This window comes from Macrotis lagotis, chromosome 1, assembly GCF_037893015.1.
Source record: "Macrotis lagotis isolate mMagLag1 chromosome 1, bilby.v1.9.chrom.fasta, whole genome shotgun sequence".
NCBI lineage: Eukaryota > Metazoa > Chordata > Mammalia > Peramelemorphia > Peramelidae > Macrotis > Macrotis lagotis.
In genome coordinates this window covers 482,806,764-482,828,346 of record NC_133658.1, presented here as the reverse complement: position 1 = coordinate 482,828,346, position 21,583 = coordinate 482,806,764, and the positions used below count along the sequence as shown (strand labels likewise).

Here is a 21,583-nt window from a genome sequence, read left to right as displayed (position 1 = left end):
AGAAAAATCAAGATTTAATATGACTTTGAAGGTTGTTGATTTTTGTGGTTATTGCTGTTTTGGTTTTCAGATATAATTCTACTTGTCTGTGATCTTCCAGCTGATTCTAAATTAAACAGTCAACTGATGGTAATAGCATTGATTTTTAATCATTTGCTTATTTTTAAAGACCACAAATTCTACAGGTGATGCCTAGTAGCCAATAATACAAATAATAAAACACAATTTAAGAATGTACAAAACCTATTTGATTGTAATTAATAGATTACTTAATTTCCTTGTTTTTACTACCCTCCTATGGCTACCAATGGGCATCTTTGGTAATTTCTAGCAAAAGTTCACTAGAGCAAGACTGTAAGAGTAAATCCTAGGAGTACATAACAAGAACAAATCTCTCCTCTGTTCCTGGAAAAACCCAACTCAGAAAACCTGATAACTCTATCACAGATATGCCTTCTAGGGAGCACATCTTCATTACCTATATTTCATCCTCCAGTTCCTTCCCTTCCACCAACCTCAACCTCCCCTCAAGGGAAGAATGGCTCCTTTAGCTTTCCATCAAACCTTACCCTCAAAAACAGCCAATGTAACTGCCATGGGTAACTGGGATAGATAGGGAAACAGTCCTGGCTGATTTTGTAGCAGAGAAATCAAGTATATAGACTGCTATCATGTTGAGCTTCACAGATTCAATTACAATTCAGTAATGTCATATAATAATTATATATGAAATTGTAGGTTTGGAAGAAAGACATTATTCCTTCTTCTTTTCTATACTACCTTCATCCTGTCTCTCTTTATACTTTCCTAAGTCACACACACACACACACACACACACAAACACACACAAACAAATACACAAACACACAAAAATACAGATAAAAACTTATAGAATGCCCTCCCAAAAGTTATATGCTAACTCACTCTTTCTCCTCACCACCAGAGGGAGAATTAGGCTTACCATAATAATTATTATGGTAGAACCTTTAAGAATCTAAAACAGTATCCATGTAACTTCAAAAAAGTCATAATAAATTATATGATATACTCCATTAATCCAAAGAAAACAGACTAAAGATATAGTGAAAATAAGTTTACTTTGACTAATGTGGACAATACACAGACATATTTTCATTCAATTGTACAAATGAGAGAGAAGAGAGGAGAGAAGAGGAGCAGAGGGAAGGGAAGGGAAGACAAATAGAACTCCCATTCTTCCATCCAATCACCAGAAAAATGTTCTTGTCCTATGATGCAATGGAAAGAAACTTGGCTCTGAAGCAAGAGAACCTGGATTTAAACCTCACCTCAGATTTTGATTTTTACTAAGTGATACTGGCTAAATCCTTTGCTTCAGTTGACATTAGTTTTTTCATCCATAACGTAAGGGATTGGACTAGATGGCTGTATGAACTTATTATTTGTTTGGAATCTTCTAAGCTCTTCTAAGCTCAAGTAACAAGATGTTACTTGATTAATGCCGCCCCAAATCACTATATGAATCCCAACTACTACATCACATATATTGTTGTTTTCTATGAGACATTAACTATGAATACTCCTAAATAACATGAGCAATTTTCATTTTAAAGATGGAGCATACTTATCCATTTGGTATTAGTGCTTAAAATATGTAGTAAGGTTACACAAATCATTTATTGAAAAGATTAAATTTAAATTATGTGCTTTATTTCAATACTGTACATTTTGTGCTTTATGTAATGACTATTATTTTCAGTCCTCAGCCAAATGTCTCAAACCAGTCATTAGGTATTTGAAATATCATCACCTATGTTCAATAAACATGAGGTCAATGAATTAAATGTTTTCATTATTCATTTAAGTAAACTTAAATTAGGAAAAGAATTTTGCTTTAAAAATAAAATTTCAGTTTTAGGATACATTTATTGTATTTTTAAAGCAAAATCAAAAGCAAGTGGAGTTTTAGCTCCATGCTTATATGCATATGTACACATATATTATATATGTGTGTGTACCCACATTTATGCCAACACATTTTTATTAATCACTTGTTGGAAATTTCTACACCATAGTATTGCTCTATAGACATGGATAGTTCAGTCAATTTTAATTTTATTTATCAACATGCATTACACAAGAACAGCTATATGAATTTATATAATATATATATTATATATACATATATATAATATATATATATTATATATATGTGTATATATATATATATATATATATATATACATATATATAATATATATATATTATATATATGTGTATATATATATATATATATCTTGAGTTGAGGGAACTATGATAAACTTTTTTAAACAATGTCTAAACAAAGCTACACCGGACAACTATAACTCAAGACAAATCCTGAGTCCCTATTATTATTGATAATGTCTTGCTGTGTAAGAATAATAGACACACACATACAAACACAAATGCTGGGAAGGAAAAGAAAAATCAACTTCAAGTAAACAATATTTATTTTTTCCATCTATTTGTACATGCAAAATGGATTTCCATTTGAAAACACCCACTTTAAGATGACAGCAAAATCTTCTCCTTTTAAAGCCCTATGTTATTAAATTTTTAATAGAACAGCACTCAGAAAACAAGGTGTTTACCCAAATCGTTTTTCTTATGTGCTTGAGTTCCTTCAACCTGTTGGAAGTTTTTTTCTGGCTCCTTCCCCCAGTTATCAGTGATCTTTATCTTCTTCACATATTTATCTATTTACTGCTCTGGGTATGTGTTGACTCTCATGTTCACTTTTACTCTTCAGCTCTATTAGGACAGAGACTGTCTTATCTTTTTTTTTTTTTAAGCTTTTCAAGGCAATGGGGTTAAGTGGCTTGCTCAAGGCCACATGGCTAGGTAATTATTAAATGTCTGAGACTGGATTTGAACTCAGGTATTCCTGACTCCAAGGCTAGTGCTCTATCCACTGTGCCACCTAGCCGCCCCTTTATTTTTGTTTTTTGTATACACAGTGCCTAACCCAGAATCTGCCACATAATATTCAATTTATGTACAAGGTTACATTGAATTAGCATGATTGGAATATTATTCAATTGATTCACAATATTAGCCTATCTAGAACAATGTATTCTGAAAGTATAGTGGAGTGTTCTTTTGAGGATATGCTCATTTATTAATGACCAAAATGTATTAAAAATGTTTAAATTTTAATATCCTTATTAACCTGCTGTGCAAGAAATAAATCAGTTTTTGTGTTAGAAAGGACAAGCAATGCAGCAGGAAGATTTACACCTACCTAAGAACTCTATTACAAGTTCACTATTAAGAGGAACACTGAAAGGGGAAAATGCCTTTCCTAAACACAAGTAAATCTGCATAAATTCTTTGATTTCAGTTGCAGGGAGAAGTAATGGAGTGAAACTGTTTACCCAATTATTTTCAAGTGGTAAAGCCTGAGCAGACTATTCTTAGCTCAGTAATAAATGTTGTCTTTGGGGGGGGAACAATCAAAATTTTAGCTGATAAATCCTACAAAATACTCCAAAAAATGGTTATTCCTCCAGAGTTCACTTCAATAAGATTGAATTCCCAAACACTGACTTTCAAAGCATGGTACAGAAAAATACTGGTGATCAGAATGCTAAAGCCTTTTATGGGCTAACTTTTAGTAAACATTTTTAGATATATTTTCTCCAATGATTGTGTTCTGTTCAGGTGCTCATTATATCATACAAACAAGTAAATTATAGGTGAATTACTATTAAAAGTAAATAGTTCACTAAAAAGAGACACAATTATTATGAGCAGTCCTATTCTTTCCATCTCTCCTGTGAGGTATTCCCTTCCTCTTTGACTGAAAAGCAGCAATTGTTAGAATTAGTGGTACCCTTGTTTCTCTTCTCTCAATCCTTCTAGTTCTCCCCAATTGTTCACAGGCTAGAAAATATAAGACCTATCAAAAAGGAATGAAGTAATTATTTAAATTCTATTTAAATATCTCACTTAAATTTCTATTACAGATCCAGAAAGATTGAAGATGATGAATATGAAGACCTATCTTATAACCAGAAGTGGGTCCTGGCTCCAAAAACCCAAGACACTGACGTGACTCTTATACTCAACAAGTTGCTAAGAGAATATGATAAAAAGCTAAGGCCGGATATTGGATGTGAGTTGTTGCTATGTTCTATTCAAAGATAAAAGGGCATCATATGTAGTGTGTTTTAGGAAAAAAATCCAAGAGATATTCCCAAATGTGATTTCTATAGGGAGTGAATCGATTTAACTAAATGGTCCAATATTTTTCCATATAATATGATTTTATTTTGTCAATTATTTATATAAAGATAATTTTCAACATTCATTTTTATGATTTGGAATTACAAGGTTTTCGAACTCCCTCTTTTCTCTCCCCCCTCCTCAAGTCAGCAAGCAATGCTATCATTATACATGTAAAATCATGGCTATAATTTTATATGAATAATTTTAATAATATTTCAATTTTGTAATTTCTTCCATGATCCCTCCTCTTCTCTGAAAAGAAACCCATATGGGATCCCTCATAGTAAGAACATTTTTAAGAATGGAATAAGGAAAAAATAACAGGACGGACTGATTAATCACTAAAAAAAGTATATTACTTGTAATATTCTATGCCTTTGGACATTACACTTCTGAAAGGAATAGGGGAATGTGGCTGCAATTTTCTCTTTTTAGAAACAAAGTTTATATTTTATAATTTGGCGATATTGAATTGATTTTATATTGTTGTGGTTTTCATTTACGTTGCTATAGTCACTGTTTTCCATTTTCTTGGCTCTGCTTACTTCAATTTTGAATCATGTAAATCTTATGATATAACTTTTCAAGATATGGTGGCATGAATAGTTGATATAATTGGTGGCTTTCACTTTCTTCACTAATAGTGAAAAACATGAGAATAGCAGTGATCTATTTCAAAGGAAGTCAGTACCCAAACAATGTCATGCCTGCCCTTGCCTTATTATGTTTGGTTCCTTGCAGTAAGTACTTACATAATTCTGTTCAGATAACTGGACTTCTTTGGGTCTCTCTAACCTTGTTTCCTTATCTGCAAAATGGGATGGTTTGATTGGACAGTTCCTAAGTTATCTTCCAGTCCATGACATTTTTGAACTTTTACTTCATACTGTGAGTACTTACGTCACAGGATTCTAGCAAGCATTAAAGTAAATAAAATTCTTCTCAAATCTAAAAATGCTAGACATTGTGATATTATATTGTGATGGTGATGATTGATGATGATAATTTTCAAGAAAGAACTCTTTTCTTTATCACAACAACCTTGATTCTGTACAAAATTTGATGGAGTGCTTAGATCTTGATCAGACATTAAAGGTGTGGAGGTCAAATACTTCATGCTGAACTATTGCCAGTTATCTTGACTTCTATCTTGTCACTGGACTTCAATGACTCTGGAAGAAAGAGTGAGACTGATGACTTTGTGAAATTGTGCCTCAATTATATCCAATTCATGAGAGAGTCAAGACATCCTTGTGAGCAAGAATAACAGAATTTGGCCATTTTTAGTACTGATGAAAGGACAGCTAGGTGATACACTGAATAAAGCACCAGGCCTGGAATTCAAGAAGCACTAAATGCAAATTTGTCCTCAAATACTAGTTATGTGACCAAGAACTAGAGAAGGAAATAGAAAATTGTCTCAGGATCCTTGCCAACAAAACCCTCAAAGAGTCAGACAGTACTGAAATGACTGAATAGCAACAACAACAACAGTATTGATGAAACAATGTGGAAACCATTTTCCTAGTAGAGTTACATAAAAGGATATTGATTAGATCAAGTTGAGCAACTTTTCTTCATTTCAGTATAAGGAAGTAGATTAGGACATCTAAAAAAGATGGAGATGAAATTTAGGTGAAATTTAAAAAGGAATTTCTTTCAGGGGTATAACAATGGGGAAGCTCAAAAATCCTCTGTAGAATATATTTTAAATAATGAATATTATTAATTTGGTTGGGTTTAGTAATCCTTTCTAGAGGCAAGAGAATATGATGTAGGTCACTTTTTATGATTCCTTCTAACCTTGTTCCATGTTTTATTTAATGTTACAAACAGATAAGATTTCCTGAATAATACAATGCCAATTTGCCTAAATTCTGTTGCTATTTCAGGTAAACAATTACTCTGATGTGATTTATCTGGATCATTAGTCCTAATATTCCAATTTTCTTTGCTGTTATACATCATGTTAGTGAACTAAAGTAAATTACAGGTAGATTCCAGGACAATCTATTCTAGCCTTTCTATATGCAAAAATAAACAGTTAAACTCATATTTCTCCCAAATATAAAGAATAAACAAAGAAAGTATACAGGAAAGTTGTATAATTAGACTTGGTCTTCAATGACTATTAGACTCATTTTATGGACTCAAATTATATATCATCCCATTCTTGGTTGGAAGAGTGATTGGATTAAAATCCGTTATGACTTGATGCCAATGACTCATGTGTCCACTTAATTTATATTGAGAGTCATTATCTGACTCTTCCAGTAAGTGTTTATAATGTATATCCATTCATTAGTCAATTAGTCAATAGCACAGTGAATTGCTTTACTAGAAGAAGACAATACTTTGTCTTATTATATTTGTTGTGTGGTGGGGAGTTGGGGGGGCTAATTTTTTTTTTAGATTTCTGCAGGACAATTAGGGTAAGTGGGTTGCCCAAGGGCACATAGCTAGGTAACTATTAAGTGTCTGAGGCTGAATTTGAAATCAGGTACTCCTGACTCCAGGGCCAGTGCTCTATCCACTCACTGCACCACCTAGCCACCCTGGCTGATGTTTTATCAAAGTTTTTCCTGCCATATGCTTCCTTTCTTAACAACTTTTCAAACCTAATCCAGTTTGTCATTGGTGATATTCATCTACATCATTTTAGATTATGCTGGCAGCATGACTTATTCAAAGAAAGTTGGTTTGCTTTTTAGTGACAGTTCCTAAGAACCTAAGAATACAGATTTAGAGCTGGAAGGAACCTAAGACATCTCTAGAACATCCTTTCTCATTTTACAGATGAGGCAACAGTCAAAAGGAGTTTTGACTTTCCCAAGGTCACATAATTATTAAGTGGCAGAGCTGGTATAGTCCCTTGGACTCCAATTCTAGCATTCTTCCTGATTAAACATATTGTCTTAATGATTATTAGAGGGATTGGGTGATGGATTGGACAGAGTGCTGGGCTTGGAGTTATAAAGATTTTTCTTGCTTTGTTTAATTCTAGCCTCAAACAAAGAAATGGCAAACCATTTCAGTATCTTTGCCAAGAAAACCCCCAAAGAGGTCACAAAGATTTAGATATGACTGAGAAATGACTAAACATAACCATCATCATGACCATCATGACTGCAAATGTGTGTAATATAAATTTTCATCGTCACAAATACATGACCTTGCTAAAACCATTGGGATTCAGCAGAGAAATATAAAATATTATATTACCAACTATTGTCAACACTAAGTAGAATGAAATGAAAAACTCATTTAGGGTTGTTGGAGGGAAGATATTCATATGAAATCCACTAATAATGAGTTTTCATACCATGAATTTTGATGACCATATTTATTTGTGAAGTACTGGATTTTTCCCACTTATAATCTATTCTCAAACAACTTCTCCATTATGAACATATCTTTTTTTTAGTGTAAAGTTTGTAACTATCCATCATTTTAAATAATACTTCAGATATGTCCTTTATCAGTTCAGGGTTATGTAGGCTATCATCTATCTTGGAAATAAATCTTGTCATGTGTGCTAAGTGAGACTATAGAAAGGTAAAGCTTCTAATAAAGAATTTGAAAGCTAAGCAAAATTAGGAGCTTTATTCTTTAAGGGTTCTAAGAGATATGAATAAAATTCCTAGAAATATATACACACACACACACACCCTCCATAGAATTTGCTCCCAAGACTTTGTATTTCTCAAAAACATTTTCAAATTACTAGAAAAAAATTCTTATTCTAAAACTATAAAACCCTTTGGCAAAGTTTTCCAGTTAATTTTCCATTTTGACCTCATTCCTTTGATTCTAAGCAACTACTTCCCAATCCCCATAATGTGTTTTGCTTAATACAATGTATTCATAGAAAAAAATAATGACCAGTTAAAGTATGTGCCTATTCCTTTAACTGAGCAATCTACTGTTAAGAAAATCATGAATGAACTAAAATCAAAGGTTGTCATAAATATTTGAAGATGAAATACTGTGTTGAGGCATTGGGCCTAAAATTAGAAAGAAAAAAGTTCAATATGATACCCAGATATTTACTAGCTGACCCTGGGCAAGAAAGTTAATCTCACTTGCCTTAGTTTCTTCATCTATATGATGAAGACAATAAAAGAACTTATCTTTCCAGATTGTTGTGAGTATCATATGACTTACTAAATTGTAAAGTGCTTACCACAGTACCTAGTGTGTAGTAAACACTCTGAAGTTATGATGATGATGATGATGATGATGATAATGAAGCATGAAAACAACTCCTAGATTTATTTCATTCAGCAAATTAAATATATAATTATATTATTCTTATTCTATATGAGTGTTTTAGAAACATATACAGTAATTAAAAATGTGATTTCTATCCCCTTTCCTTACAGAGGTCTAGAGAGATCTCTGAATAACAGGTTCCCCTTATTCTTTATATACTATGACATATATTCCCAGATTAATGAATTCATCCTATTTTGATTTAATTCACTTAGCAAAGCATTTAATATGTTTAAGATATTTGGAGCACAAAGAAGAAGAACATAGTTTTATAATCAAAATTTTAGTACATGAAGTCATCTAATCCAACCACTTTATCTTGTGACTCTAGAGAGGCTGTGACTTTGCCAAGTTCACATACTGACAATTTATAGAACTGCAATTTGAACTCATTTTCTATCTCAAAATTTTTCTTCCTTCCATTGTTCTAGCCCTATATTCAAGGAATTTAAATCTGAATAGGAAAAAAATCATATATATATATATATATATATATATATATATATATATATATATATACTGATACAAGGATATGAGGCAGAATGCAGTAAAGAAAATAGAGGAATCTCAACAAAATATTTTGATAATAAATGCATATCTGGCCTCTGCCACTTACTGGTAAATTACTTAATTTCTCTCTTATCTCAGTTTCCTTTCCTGCAATCTGAAGAATTTGTATTAAATGATCTCTAAGAGACCTTCCAACCATGGTCCTCTTATCTTTTATGAGTGAGAAAACAACACTTTAAAAGGATTAATGATTCTGTCAAATGTATAGATTTGAACCTCAAAAGATTCTCTGGGCCTTAGTTCCCTAATCTGTAAAATTAAGGAGTTGGGCTAAATGACCACTGAAAGTACTATCAAGATCTTTATCTATGAACCTGTGAACTGATTATTTCAATGAATGGAAATGTGGAGGGGATATTTTTTCTTTGTATTTAATTTACATGTATTCTCTATATAATGATGTCTATACATGTTTTCCTTAGCAAAATGTGAGTGCCTTGAAGGTATGGCCTGCTATTCATTTTTCTTTGCATCCCAGTACTTAACACAATGTCTTGCCAATTGATAAATTAATGACTGGATAACAGTTGGATTGCAAAATGGGAATTGGAAAGGGGGCAAGATAAGATTAGGAAGCAGTTAGTAGTCCATTTTTGCCTAGAAAATTAGACAAAGGTAAGAAGAGTGAAATGAATCTAGAAAAGGTAGATTGATACCAGATTGTTTAAGATCTTGGTTATTAAAATATGGGATTTATATTTATCTGATAAACAACATTTTCCCCATTTAAAAACATTGATTATATGAAATTAATTTACAAAAGTTATCTGATTCTCAGGTATAGCTTACAAATTGTATTCATGCAATTCTTGCACTCTCCATAGAAGGACAATTCTGTGAATTTTCTTAGGAGGTTAAGAATGATTAGACACCCTTCCAAAGGCCCTGTACAAACAAAGGAAGAAAGGAGGAACAACTCAATACTGGATTTTCTGTGATTAGCAATGAATATTCTTCACCATGACTGGGTACTTCTTACCATGGTGTTGTTGACTGTACTGTTGTGGTTGATTGTGTAGGTGCAGAAAAGAAGAAATGAAGGAATTAAAGGACATTCATGAAGTAGATGTATAAAGCACCATGCTGACTTCTAAGGGCAGAAATAGAAAGTCAAGCCAGCCCCTGATCTCAATGAGCTCAAATTCTAATGTGAAGACAATATACATAGAGTTTTCAGTCACAAATTATTTGGAAAGATCTGTTTATCCTTAGGGTAAAGTGACAAAAACCAATGGAAAATCATGATCTTTTGAAAAAAAATTATTTTTTTTCCCATTACATGTAAAGACAATTTTCAAAATTCATTTTTTAGAAGATTTTGAATTACACATTTTTCTGTCTCCCTTCCTTCTCCCCTTCCCCCCATGAGAGGAAGTAATCTGATATAGGTCATACATGTAAAGTTGTGTTTAACGTATTTCCGTATTATTCACGTTATTGAAAGAAGAATCAGAACTTAAAGGGGGAGAAAGCCATGGGAGAAAAAAAACACAAAACAAATTCTAAAAAAGGAAGCAAATATTTTAGAATTGTCTTTGCTTGGTACAGCTAGGTGGCACAGTGGATAGGGCACTGACCCTGGAGTCAGGAGGACCTGAGTTCAATGTCAGCCTCAGACACTTAATAATTGCCTAGCTGTGTGGCCTTGCACAAGTCAATTAACCCCATTGCGTTAAAATAAAATTATAAAAAAAGGAATTGTCTTTGCTCATTGAGCTAAGTCCATCACAGTTGATCCTCATATAATGTTGTTAATGTATACAGTGTTCCTATTTCAGCTTATTTCACTCAGCATTAGTTCACATAAGTTTTTCCAGGTTTATCTGAAATGTACCTGTTCAAAAATCACCGACTCTAAAGTATTTTTCACTGATAGTGAAGAAATATCAAATCCAATGAAGGGCTTTTGTGGTTATTGAATCTTAGGATAGGTCCAAGGACTTTGGTGGCACAAATTTTCTTTTCTAAATTTTCAGAAACTGTGGCTGCATTGCCTAAAGGAGCAATAACCAGGAAGGATCTCCATGGGAGTTGTTACCCATAGTGATGGTTTTAAAGATGTTGCTTGAAGGAGAAATCAAAGCCTGGGGAGTGCTGCAGTACTCAGGGTTTGGGGCTTTCCTGTCCACCAGTGCCTACGAACAGTACTTCAGCAATTAGTGTCTATAACAGTGAGAAAATTGGACACATCCATAGTGATTTTTCCCTTTATTGATGGCCTCAGGGCCACAGTAGAAGCAGGACTAATATTCATCAGACCACTGGTATTCTCAAGGATTTTAGGTAAAGGGATTTAGGCTATCCCAATCCGAAACTAAGGTCAGGTTGTTATATTGATTTAACTTGCCTGGCACATGCAAGGCACATGCAAGGGTGACTTTCCTGTGCCTGGAAGGAAATCTAATATTATTGGGGATAACTAGGCCTTTTCCACAGGAGTCAATTCCCCAGGTGATGAAAAAATCCATGTAATATGAAATGAAAATAAATATTTAACATTATGTCTTCTCACATTAGGGTAGAGTTAACGTTAGAAGCTCTATGAGACATCTTATCAACACTTTGTATAATTTCTAGGATTTACACAGCTGTCTCTGTGCACTGTAAATACATAATACATGTTTGCTGAATTGAAAAATAGAAAAAGGACATAATCAATAGCCCTCAAACATGATTTTTAGAACTAACATTTAGTATGAGCAATTTTACATCTTAAGTTAAAAAGAAGTATAGTTTATAAACACATACACAGGGAGGTTATTAGAATTGCTATTATATACATTCTTAAATGCTACTCCTATCTTTCTGCTTTCAGGAAAAAAAGGTGGAAGGTTTTCAAAGAATTCCAGTCTGGACCCCCAAAACACAAACTGAAGTCAAAAGTAAATATACAGTGAAAATAATGGTTATAGATAGAGCTGGACTGAGCTAAATTAGTGAAGTATAAGCTCATTTTGACTCATTTCCCTGACCTTTCCTTTTCTGCAATTTTGGAGCTCTTGTTACTGATATCTAGTATCATAATATTACTTATTGATTTTTCAGGGACATCTATGCACTAGAGCATCTAGTGTGAATATTTAGAACTTCAGTCCTCCCTGCTTCTTTAGCATCTTTCCAGACCATACACTACTTTGAGTCTTCTTAGATAACAGGTACTTAAATGAAGAATCATTCTCTATTCAAGTATTTATAAAGGACAATAAATATCTACATATGAGGTCCTTGCTAACTTTAAATTTATAATCAATATGAAGTACTTTTTCTATTCAAGGAGGGATATTTATTTTCTTTTGCTCATTCTCCCCTCTTCCAGCTCTTAGATATAAGATCATAGATAAAGAACTAGAAGAGATCTCACAAGTCACTTAGTTCATCTCCCACATTTAATAGATAAAGAAACTGAAGATAAATGACTTTTCTCGGCTCACACAGGTAATAAGTCAAAGGCAAATTTTGAATCCAGGTTCCCTGATTCAAGATCTAATGCTCTATCTCATTGTATCACTCTTTTCTCTCTGCCTTTCTCCAAAGGAGTGGGTCAGTTTGTGATTTTTTTAAGTGACCCTGATATTACACTGGTCAGGTAATCTCTTTACATTTTGTATGTTCATAGGAGTACATAAGGACAGTTAGGTGGGGAAGCAGATAAAGTGCTGGGCTGTAGTCAAGAACATTCCTTTTTTCTGAGTTTAAATATGACCTCAGACATTAGCTATGTGACCCTGGGCAAGCTACTTAAAACTATTTGCTCAGTTTACCCATTTATAAAGTGATTTGTAAAAAGAAATGTCAAATCAGTCTAGTATCTCTACCAAGAAACTCAACGGGGTCATGAAAAATCAGACGTACTGAAATAATTTAACAGCTGCTGAACATCTTTTTGGTAGGGTAGTGTGACATGGTCAGATCTGTTCCTTAGGCATATACTTGGCTGTGTGATTCTGAATAAACCCCTTAACCCTGTTTGTCTCAGTTCCTCATCTGTAAAATGATGGAGAAGGAAATGACAAACCAGGATATATCTTTGCTAAGAAAACTCCCAAGTTGGAGATGTGTCATTAAAAGTCAGACAAGACCAAAATAACTGAACAAAGTGCACAAAGAAGTACTGATCTGATAATGGGCAACCAACATGACAAGTTCAATACAAGGTACTATTTTCCTTAATTATTAAATGATCTGGATGATTGTTTTAATTTTTTAAATTTATTTAAGGCAATGGGGTTAAATTATTTGTCTAAAGTAACATAACTAGGCAATTATTAAATGTCTGAGGCTGGCTTTAAACTCAGATCCTCCTGACTCCAGGGTCAGTGCTCTATCCACTGCGCCACCTAGCTACTCCTGAATTTTTGACTATTCTTTTCTAATGTAGAGTTCACAACACATTCGGGTGATTTTGTGGCTTGACAATTAATTGTGTGTCTCTAAAATAATTCAAATATATTCAGTAGACTATCAGAACAGATGTAGGAGGAGAGGAAACAGACATCTTAACTACTGTATTTGAAAAAAAGCTATTACTGTGGAGTTAGTTAACTAATTTTCTTTCAAAGTTAATTCAAGTGCCTAAGTAAGTCAGAGAAGCAATCTTGTGCTGAAATTATACCTGTCATATCTTTGAGAGACTAATTATGTACTTGAAGGACCCCATCTTAAGGCTGAATATGCCTTGGTAAAGATGAGCTTGCTCTCAAGATTTCTCATCATTTTAGGTAGCAAATCCCTTTGGTATTTGGCACAGATGTTCATATTAGAAACCAATAAAACTTTTTGCTCTAGAGTTGAGTATAGTTTCAGTGCAATTAAGGGCCATCTTGGAATACCTCCAAGTAGATTAGTTCTTTCAAAATGCAAAAGCACCCCATTATAAATCAATTTCACCTATGGGGTGTCTAACATAAGTTTTCATTGCATTTTTCCTATTATTTTTATTAAACGTGATCTATAGTTCTGAAGGCATAGACATCCAAAACGTGCCTTAAAATCTTCTCTTGTAGAGTTTAACCCCAATTACAAATAGATGTGCAGAAATAATACCTATTAGTTGAATATGATTTTTGAAATTATGCCCCAGTAAAATGAGGCATTATTTCCTTCCAAGATTGTGGAATATTTCTCCCCTACACCCAAGCACAAAAGATGATTGACTTGAATATTTATTGATTTCTAAATTTATTTCCACTTCTGTATCAGATTTCTACCATATAGCATACTATATTTTGGAGATGTTTATACTTTAAGAATATCTATAAGAACCATTGTTTTATTAGGTTTCTCAGGGAACAGGTGTTTTTCTTCTGGTATGCTAAATTTATTGAGTTATTTTTTATCAAGTTGCTAATTCTTTTTTTTTCTTGTCTTCTTCCATCAGATTATAAACTCTTTGAAGATAGGGACCTTTTCTTTTTCTTTTTTTCTGTATCTCCAATATTTAATGTCTGACACATATGACATATTAATAAATTCTTATAAACTATTGACTATTCTAATATATATAAAAGAGATTTCCTCAGTGTACACTTGAATTCCAATGTAAAAATCCATTATTCATATTATTAATCTTCATTTGAAGATTAATGATGCAAAATCTTAGCCACATAAGATGATATTTGCCATTATTATATGGGTAAGTTTGGTAAGTAATATTTTCTCAATATTAAATGATAATGATTTTTCTGAAATCATAGCTGACTAGCAACTATTTCTGATCAGTGTTTGTGTAAAAACATTCTTCCTTTTCCAGATCCCCTAGGGATATTTTTCTAACCATGAATTATCAAGAGAAAAGGAAAAGTAGATCTACTTGTGAATTACCTGGACCTAGGTAGGCTCTTTGCCTTGCTGGTCAATGTATTAGCTCCTTAGCTTGGATTTTTTTCTTGGTACTTGATCTTCAGGCTCCAGAGTTACCTAAATTAAATAATACCTAAATTTCCTTTATCACAGAATTTTAATGCAAGGATTAAAGGCTTTATTCTGGACCTTACTCCCTTGGCTCTCTGAGTTCAGAGATGTCCAATTCCAATTACCTATAGGTGTAAACTATAATATAGTCATAATAGAAAGAGCATTTGCTTTGGAGTTAGAAGAACAGGGCTCTAATATCTATTTTCCCTCTTATTGAACTATGTGACTTTATTTAACCTTTTGAGGGTGATTTTTGAAAAATTTGAAAAATGAAAGCAGTAATATTTGTACTACTACCTCACTGAGTTGTTACAAGGTATCTACTTTGAATGGCCTATATTAGCATGAATCATTGTCATTCCCTGGCTCATTATCGTCTATTATTGCTATGCCTGCATTCTTCTTCCCAGTAGAGCTACTCTTTTCAAATTTTGTTTTGTTTTTCTGAATGTTTGCACATTTCAGGCCACAAATGTTTCTTTCATTGGAGTTTTTTCCTGCTTATTTCATATATATATATATATATATATATATATATATATATATATATATATATAATTTATACACACATGTGTATATCTGCCCATATATAATAAATATACACATATATTTTACATATTTACATACTTTATATATGTTTATATTAAGCAAGAGTGCAAAGTAAAATATTTAAATCTATATACAAATATTTAAATGTACATACAAAAGAAATCTAATTTGAGATTGGTATGCTTAAGTTTCCTGATTTATTGTTAATTTTTTTACAAAATTTTAAAACTTTTAAAATTTCAAATTCCTTAGAATTTCTTAGAAGCAGCCAGGAAGCCAGTGTGCTTACCTCAAGTAAAGAAAACCTAAGTTCTTACTATCTGTATGATCCTGGGCAAATCAAATGACCTCTGTTTGCCTTAATTCATCAGAGAAGGAAATGACAAACCATTCCAGTATCTTTGCCAAGAGAATTCTATGGTCCATGGGGTCATGGAGAGTTAGTTGTACATGATTGAATGGCTGAACAATGAAAAAAGGCTTCTGTAGGATTGGTTCTTCTTGTGATTCTTGTGAGGGCTTCTTCTATTTCATCGGAAGAAAATAGAATCTTGCGGAACACATTTTCATATACTTTTTGGTATTTGTCCATCTGATACTGTTGATTCATGTGTCCCATCTCAGAATTTTTGTCACAATCAGGACATGCCTTGATGGTTCAGTGGACTGAGATGATTTGACCATATAAACTAACAACCAAAGCAGTCTTTTGTTCTGTTCAAAAGTTAGACAAGGAAACAAAGAATTAAATAGAAGCTAGGATTACTATGACCTCAAAAGTGTTATAATTCAAAATGACAAATAAATTTCCTCTAAATTTCCAAAGAATACTTTAGATCTTTACAAGTTATCATAGTCATTTTTAACTTCTTATGGAGGCAATTGTTCACTGTCATTTGAACTTAACATGGGGTTGTATTGATTTCTTTCCCTTTTATATAAATATAAATATAAACATATATTTATATAGAAAAGGTCACCCAGAAGAAATTTATTATGTAAAAAGTTTCCCACTAATACATGTCATATTTACTCTGTTATTTTGAACAAGTAATAGAACTGTAAAGTATTTTTAAGGTATCTTAACACATGAATAAAGGTTTAAAAGAAACCCTGGAAATAAAGGCAGAGTGGTATAGTAAGTAGAAAGGGTGGTGAATATTATGTTGAAAGATTGGATTTAAATCCAAACTTCAACTTACTCTTGGGTCTTTTGATAAATTGCTTAATATCTCTTGTTATCAATTTTATCATGTATAATATGGAAGGAATTGAACAGAGGACCCATAATTCTCCTTTTAGCTTTAATCCCCATGTCCTATAGAGACAGATCATTTCAATCCATGAAATACACATCTTCTATCCAGCAAATTATTATTGAATGCATCCTGGATTGCTTGTCCTGAAGGAAAATGCAAAGATGAATAAGACCCTTAATCTCCTAGAAAATAAAGAGAGACAAAGTCATATCCTTAAATAAATGGTTAATAAAGTATGGAATAAATACAGGAGGGGCAGTTGGATAGAATATTGATCCTGCAGTCAGGAAAACTGAATTCAAATTACCTTAGATACTTATTAGCTGTATGATCATATTCAAGTCACTTAATCTTATTTGCCTCAGATTTTTATATGTAAAATGCTTTGGAACAGGAAATGGCAAACCACTCAAATATTTTTGCCAAGAAAACCCAAACGGGATCACAAAGAGTTGGATGAAATTGAAACAACTGAACAGTAACAAAAATGCATAAAAGATATAAATAATGAACTAGCAATATTCAGAGAAAAAGGGATGACTTCCAATAGTGGAATAAAATGACAGGGATTCAAATAGTAAAGGTTCAGTAGAGTTGGTAACATTTTTACTGTGTCCAAAAGATAGATAAAATTAGTTTTAAAATTCAGTCAAATTACTCATTTAAAAAACACTCTTTAAAATTAAATAGAAATAATTCAACCCCAGCAAAAGAGTTGAAAAGGGAAATAATCAGCAATAAATATAGATTGGAGACAAGCACCGAAAATTTAGCATAAATGCTTACATCCATGAAAGTCAGGGTAAGGAGGGCTTAAAATAAACATGAATAACACCAACATTGAATGGCTATGTAAAGATGAATTCATATTCAGAATATTTGCTTGGACATCTTGGTGAAGTAAATTCATTACTCTAGAAATGGAAATATAACCTTATTCTGACTTTAAAATCAGAAAATGCAATTATTCTTTTTGATGCCTACTATAAACAGGATAATGGATCTATTGCATGATGACAGGGGGGTATAGTCAAAAGTAGAAGCAAGGGTAGAAGTGGTCTGCATTCTGCTATGCTTCCACTTTTCCTGGGTTGGCACACATACACGATCTCTATAAATAAAACTACTTGATCTAGCTGTTTTGTTTAATTCTCAAATTGCTTGCCTAGGCAGTGGGTTTTGGCAGCTGCTTCCAAAAGCAGAGAAAGGAAATGAAAGTAGAATGGAATATGGCATTATATTTGTACCCTCTCCCATTGAATTTTCCCTCTCATTTTATAAGGGGAAAGAGAGAGAAGGAAGACTGAAGAAAAATAATATTATTATAATACATGTACGCAGTAGTACTACTACCTCCTTCAAAAATACTATAAGTTAAAAATCTAAGTGTGACTATATTTGGAAGTCAAATAATTTTATGGATTAATCCAAACTTTCATTAAATTGAAAAGTTTTGCATAAATAAAAGCAGTGCAATCAAGATTAGAAAGAATGCAACAATCTAGGAAACAATTTTCACAGCTAGAGTTTCTGATAAAGGACTCAATTGTAAAATATATAGAAAATTGTGTCAGATTTTTAGGAATATAAGTCATTTCATATTTGACAAATGGTCAAAGGATATGAACAGCTGAAGAAATTAAAGGTATCTACAATCACATAAAATGCTTTAATCATTATTGATTAGAGAAACGCAAATCAAAACAACCCTGAGGTTCGATACCTCACACATATTAGATTGACTAACATGACTTAAAAGGAAAATGATCAATGTTGGAAGGGATGTGGGAAAACAGGGACACTAATGTGCTATGGGTGGAGTTGAGAACTGATCCAACCATTCTGGAGACTAATATTGGAACTATGCCCAAAGGATAATAAAACTGAACATACTCTTTTTTAAAATTTTTTTTCAAATTTTATAATTTTCCCACAATCTTGCTTCCCTCCCCACCCCCACTCCCCACAGAAGAGAGTTTGATTGTCTTCACATTGCTTCCACATTATACATTGATCAAAATTGAATGTGTTGAGTGGGAAATCATATCCTTAAGGAAAAAAATAAGAGATAGCAAAATTACATAATAAGACATACCCTTTGATCAAGTAATACCAGTACTAGACCTGCTATCCCAAAGAAATTATAAAAAAATTAGTAAAGATCCACATGTTCAAAAATATTTACAGCAGCCTTTTTTTATAGTGGCAAAGATTTGGAAACTGAAAGGAGGCCCATTAGTTGGGAAATGGCTAAACAAATTGTGCTATATAAATGTGATAGAGTAGTATTTTTCTGTAAGAATTCATAAGTAGGTAGACTTCAGAAAAACCTGGAAAGTCTTGCAGTAACTGATGCTGAGTGAAGGGAGCAGAACCAGGAGAACATTGTACACCCTAACAGCAACATTGTCTCATGATCAATCAAGATGAACTAAACTCCTCTCAACAATTCAGCAAAGACAGTTCCAAAAAACTTGTAGTGGAAAATGTCATCCAAATTCAGAGAAAAAAATTATGGAATATTGAATGCAGGCCATAACATTGTTTTAAATTTTCAAAATTTGGTTTATGGTTATTTTCTTTCTCATGTTTTTCCTCCCTTAGTTTGGATTATTCTTTTACAACATGAATCACATGGAACTGTATTAAGCATAATTGTATATGTATAACCTATATCAGATTATTTTCTATATTGGGGAGGGGCAAGATAAGGAAGGGAGGTAGTTAAAATGTGGAACTCACAAACTTTCAAAGAGATAAATTTTGAAAATTATCTTTGCATGTAATTGGTAAAATAAAATACCATTAAAAAGAGTCAACTAAAATGAAGCTTTAGTTAGGTGTGATATATTTGTCTTTGTCTTTCCTATATGATTTCTGTCCTCTTCCAAAAGCCATCCCTTTACTTACACTAACCAGTGTAGGATGGTTGAATAGGGATCTTTTTCCAATGCTTCTGATTTTTATTGTTTTTTGGGTTTTTTTTGTTTTTTGGGTTTTTTTTTTTTTAGATTTTTCAAGGCAATGGGGTTAAGTGGCTTGCCCAAGGCCACACGGCTAGGTAATTATTAAGAGTCTGATGCCAGATTTGAACTCAGGTACTCCTGACTCCAAGGCCAGTGCTCTATCCACTGCGACACCTAGTCGCCCAACTTCTGATTTTTAGTATTATCATGCCTGCAAATGATTTTCAAGGGTTCAGATACCATAGTTGCTTTCAGTCTCAGGCTAGCTTGTTGATATTTGAGAGAAGTCAAAGACAGCACAAATTTGGAGAAACAGGGGGGGTTTGTTTATTAACCACAATCCAACAGAAGTACTAAAAAAACCTAAATCCAAAGGTGGACACAAGCAACATTCTGAGGTCATTAGTTTGTTTTTAGAATCCTCCTTTTTCCCATCCATCTGAGGTCTTTGAAGAGAGATAGAAGGAAAAGAACAATCCATTTAGTCACAGTATATGACTTGTCCAGACTGACACTTCTTAAAGATATGTGTGTGGGAAAATCAGTTTAAGGACATTAAGCTTTCCTCTCTGTTCAAATAGCATTGTATTTCCTTAAATGGGTACTTGCTCTAATTGGGTAATATTTGTGTGTGTGTGTGTGTGTGTGTGTGTGTGTGTGTGTGTGTGTGTGTGTGAGAGAGAGAGAGAGAGAGAGAGAGAGAGAGAGAGAGAGAGAGAATCCCCTAGACAGAAAGGTGAAGTCCTATGGTATATTTCCCAGAATAATGTGAATAAATAAATAAAATACATCAGATATCAGAGGATATCAGTTAAAATGAATAAAGGTTGAATAATATTTTTTAATTCCACATATCCCAATACATCAGATTACAAAGGATGTCAATTATATTGAAAACAGTTGAAAAATTGTTTGTTTAAGTTCACATATCCAAGAGTGAGAAAAATTGCCTAAAGTCAGGAGCTATATAAGGCATACCTTTGATTCTTGTACACTTATATAGTATAACAGGTACTCAGTGAATACAGTGTCCCAAAAGTTTTAAATTATTAAAGTCTAAGAATGTATAAAATCTTTGAAGTCAGCCTATCTTTATTGGATCAAATTTTCTGATCTTCTCCTTACCTGAAAAAAGTAGTTATATTGATACATGCAATACCTACTTCACTGGAATGTGGCTAATAAAATGTTTTTGTCATTTGCAAAGGCAAGGAAAAAAGGATACTATTATTAATTATCCCATTCTGAAACAGTTATAGAATTGACAGAGGATCAAAAGATGATGCTAATTGTTCAGTAAAAGTAATAGCAACCAAAAATCACAAAATATTTTTCATTTAAAATATATTTAGGGGGCGGCTAGGTGGTGTAGTGGATAGAGCACTGTCCCTGGAGTCAAGAGTACCTGAGTTCAAATCCAACCTCAGACAATAATTACCTAGCTGTGTGGCCTTGGGCAAGCCACTTAACCCCATTTGCCTTGCTAAAAAAGATCTAAAAAAAACCCCTTTAAAATATTTAAAGAAATCGACAATATGAATCCATTAAATCTAGAGAAATTCACCTTTAATAGAAGTTCAAGCTTGATAAGGAATGGGGGAATTTTTGAGTTAGGGAAGTAATTGATTTTCCAATTGCACAGAATGCCATTTTACCATGAAAGTATTTGTCTGCTTTCTCCTTATAAAGCTAATCCATCCTAGAGAACAGTGACATTACAGGACCAGTATCTTTGGGACAAATGGTCATTACCTCAAAGATCCAGGTGGTAAACTGTATATTTTGCACTTTGTAATGGCATGGAGA

General features: G+C 32.9%; 1 protein-coding gene across 1 annotated transcript in view; it reads left to right on the top strand.

Annotated features, from left to right (window-relative positions):
• Positions 1–21,583, top strand: part of GABRG3 (gamma-aminobutyric acid type A receptor subunit gamma3) — an 885,739-nt gene that overhangs the window by 3,703 nt on the left and 860,453 nt on the right. Inside the window, exon 2 of the mRNA XM_074231952.1 lies at positions 3,987–4,135. Within this exon, the coding sequence (XP_074088053.1) occupies positions 3,987–4,135 (149 nt within the window). The remainder of the gene's footprint in view (positions 1–3,986; positions 4,136–21,583) is intronic.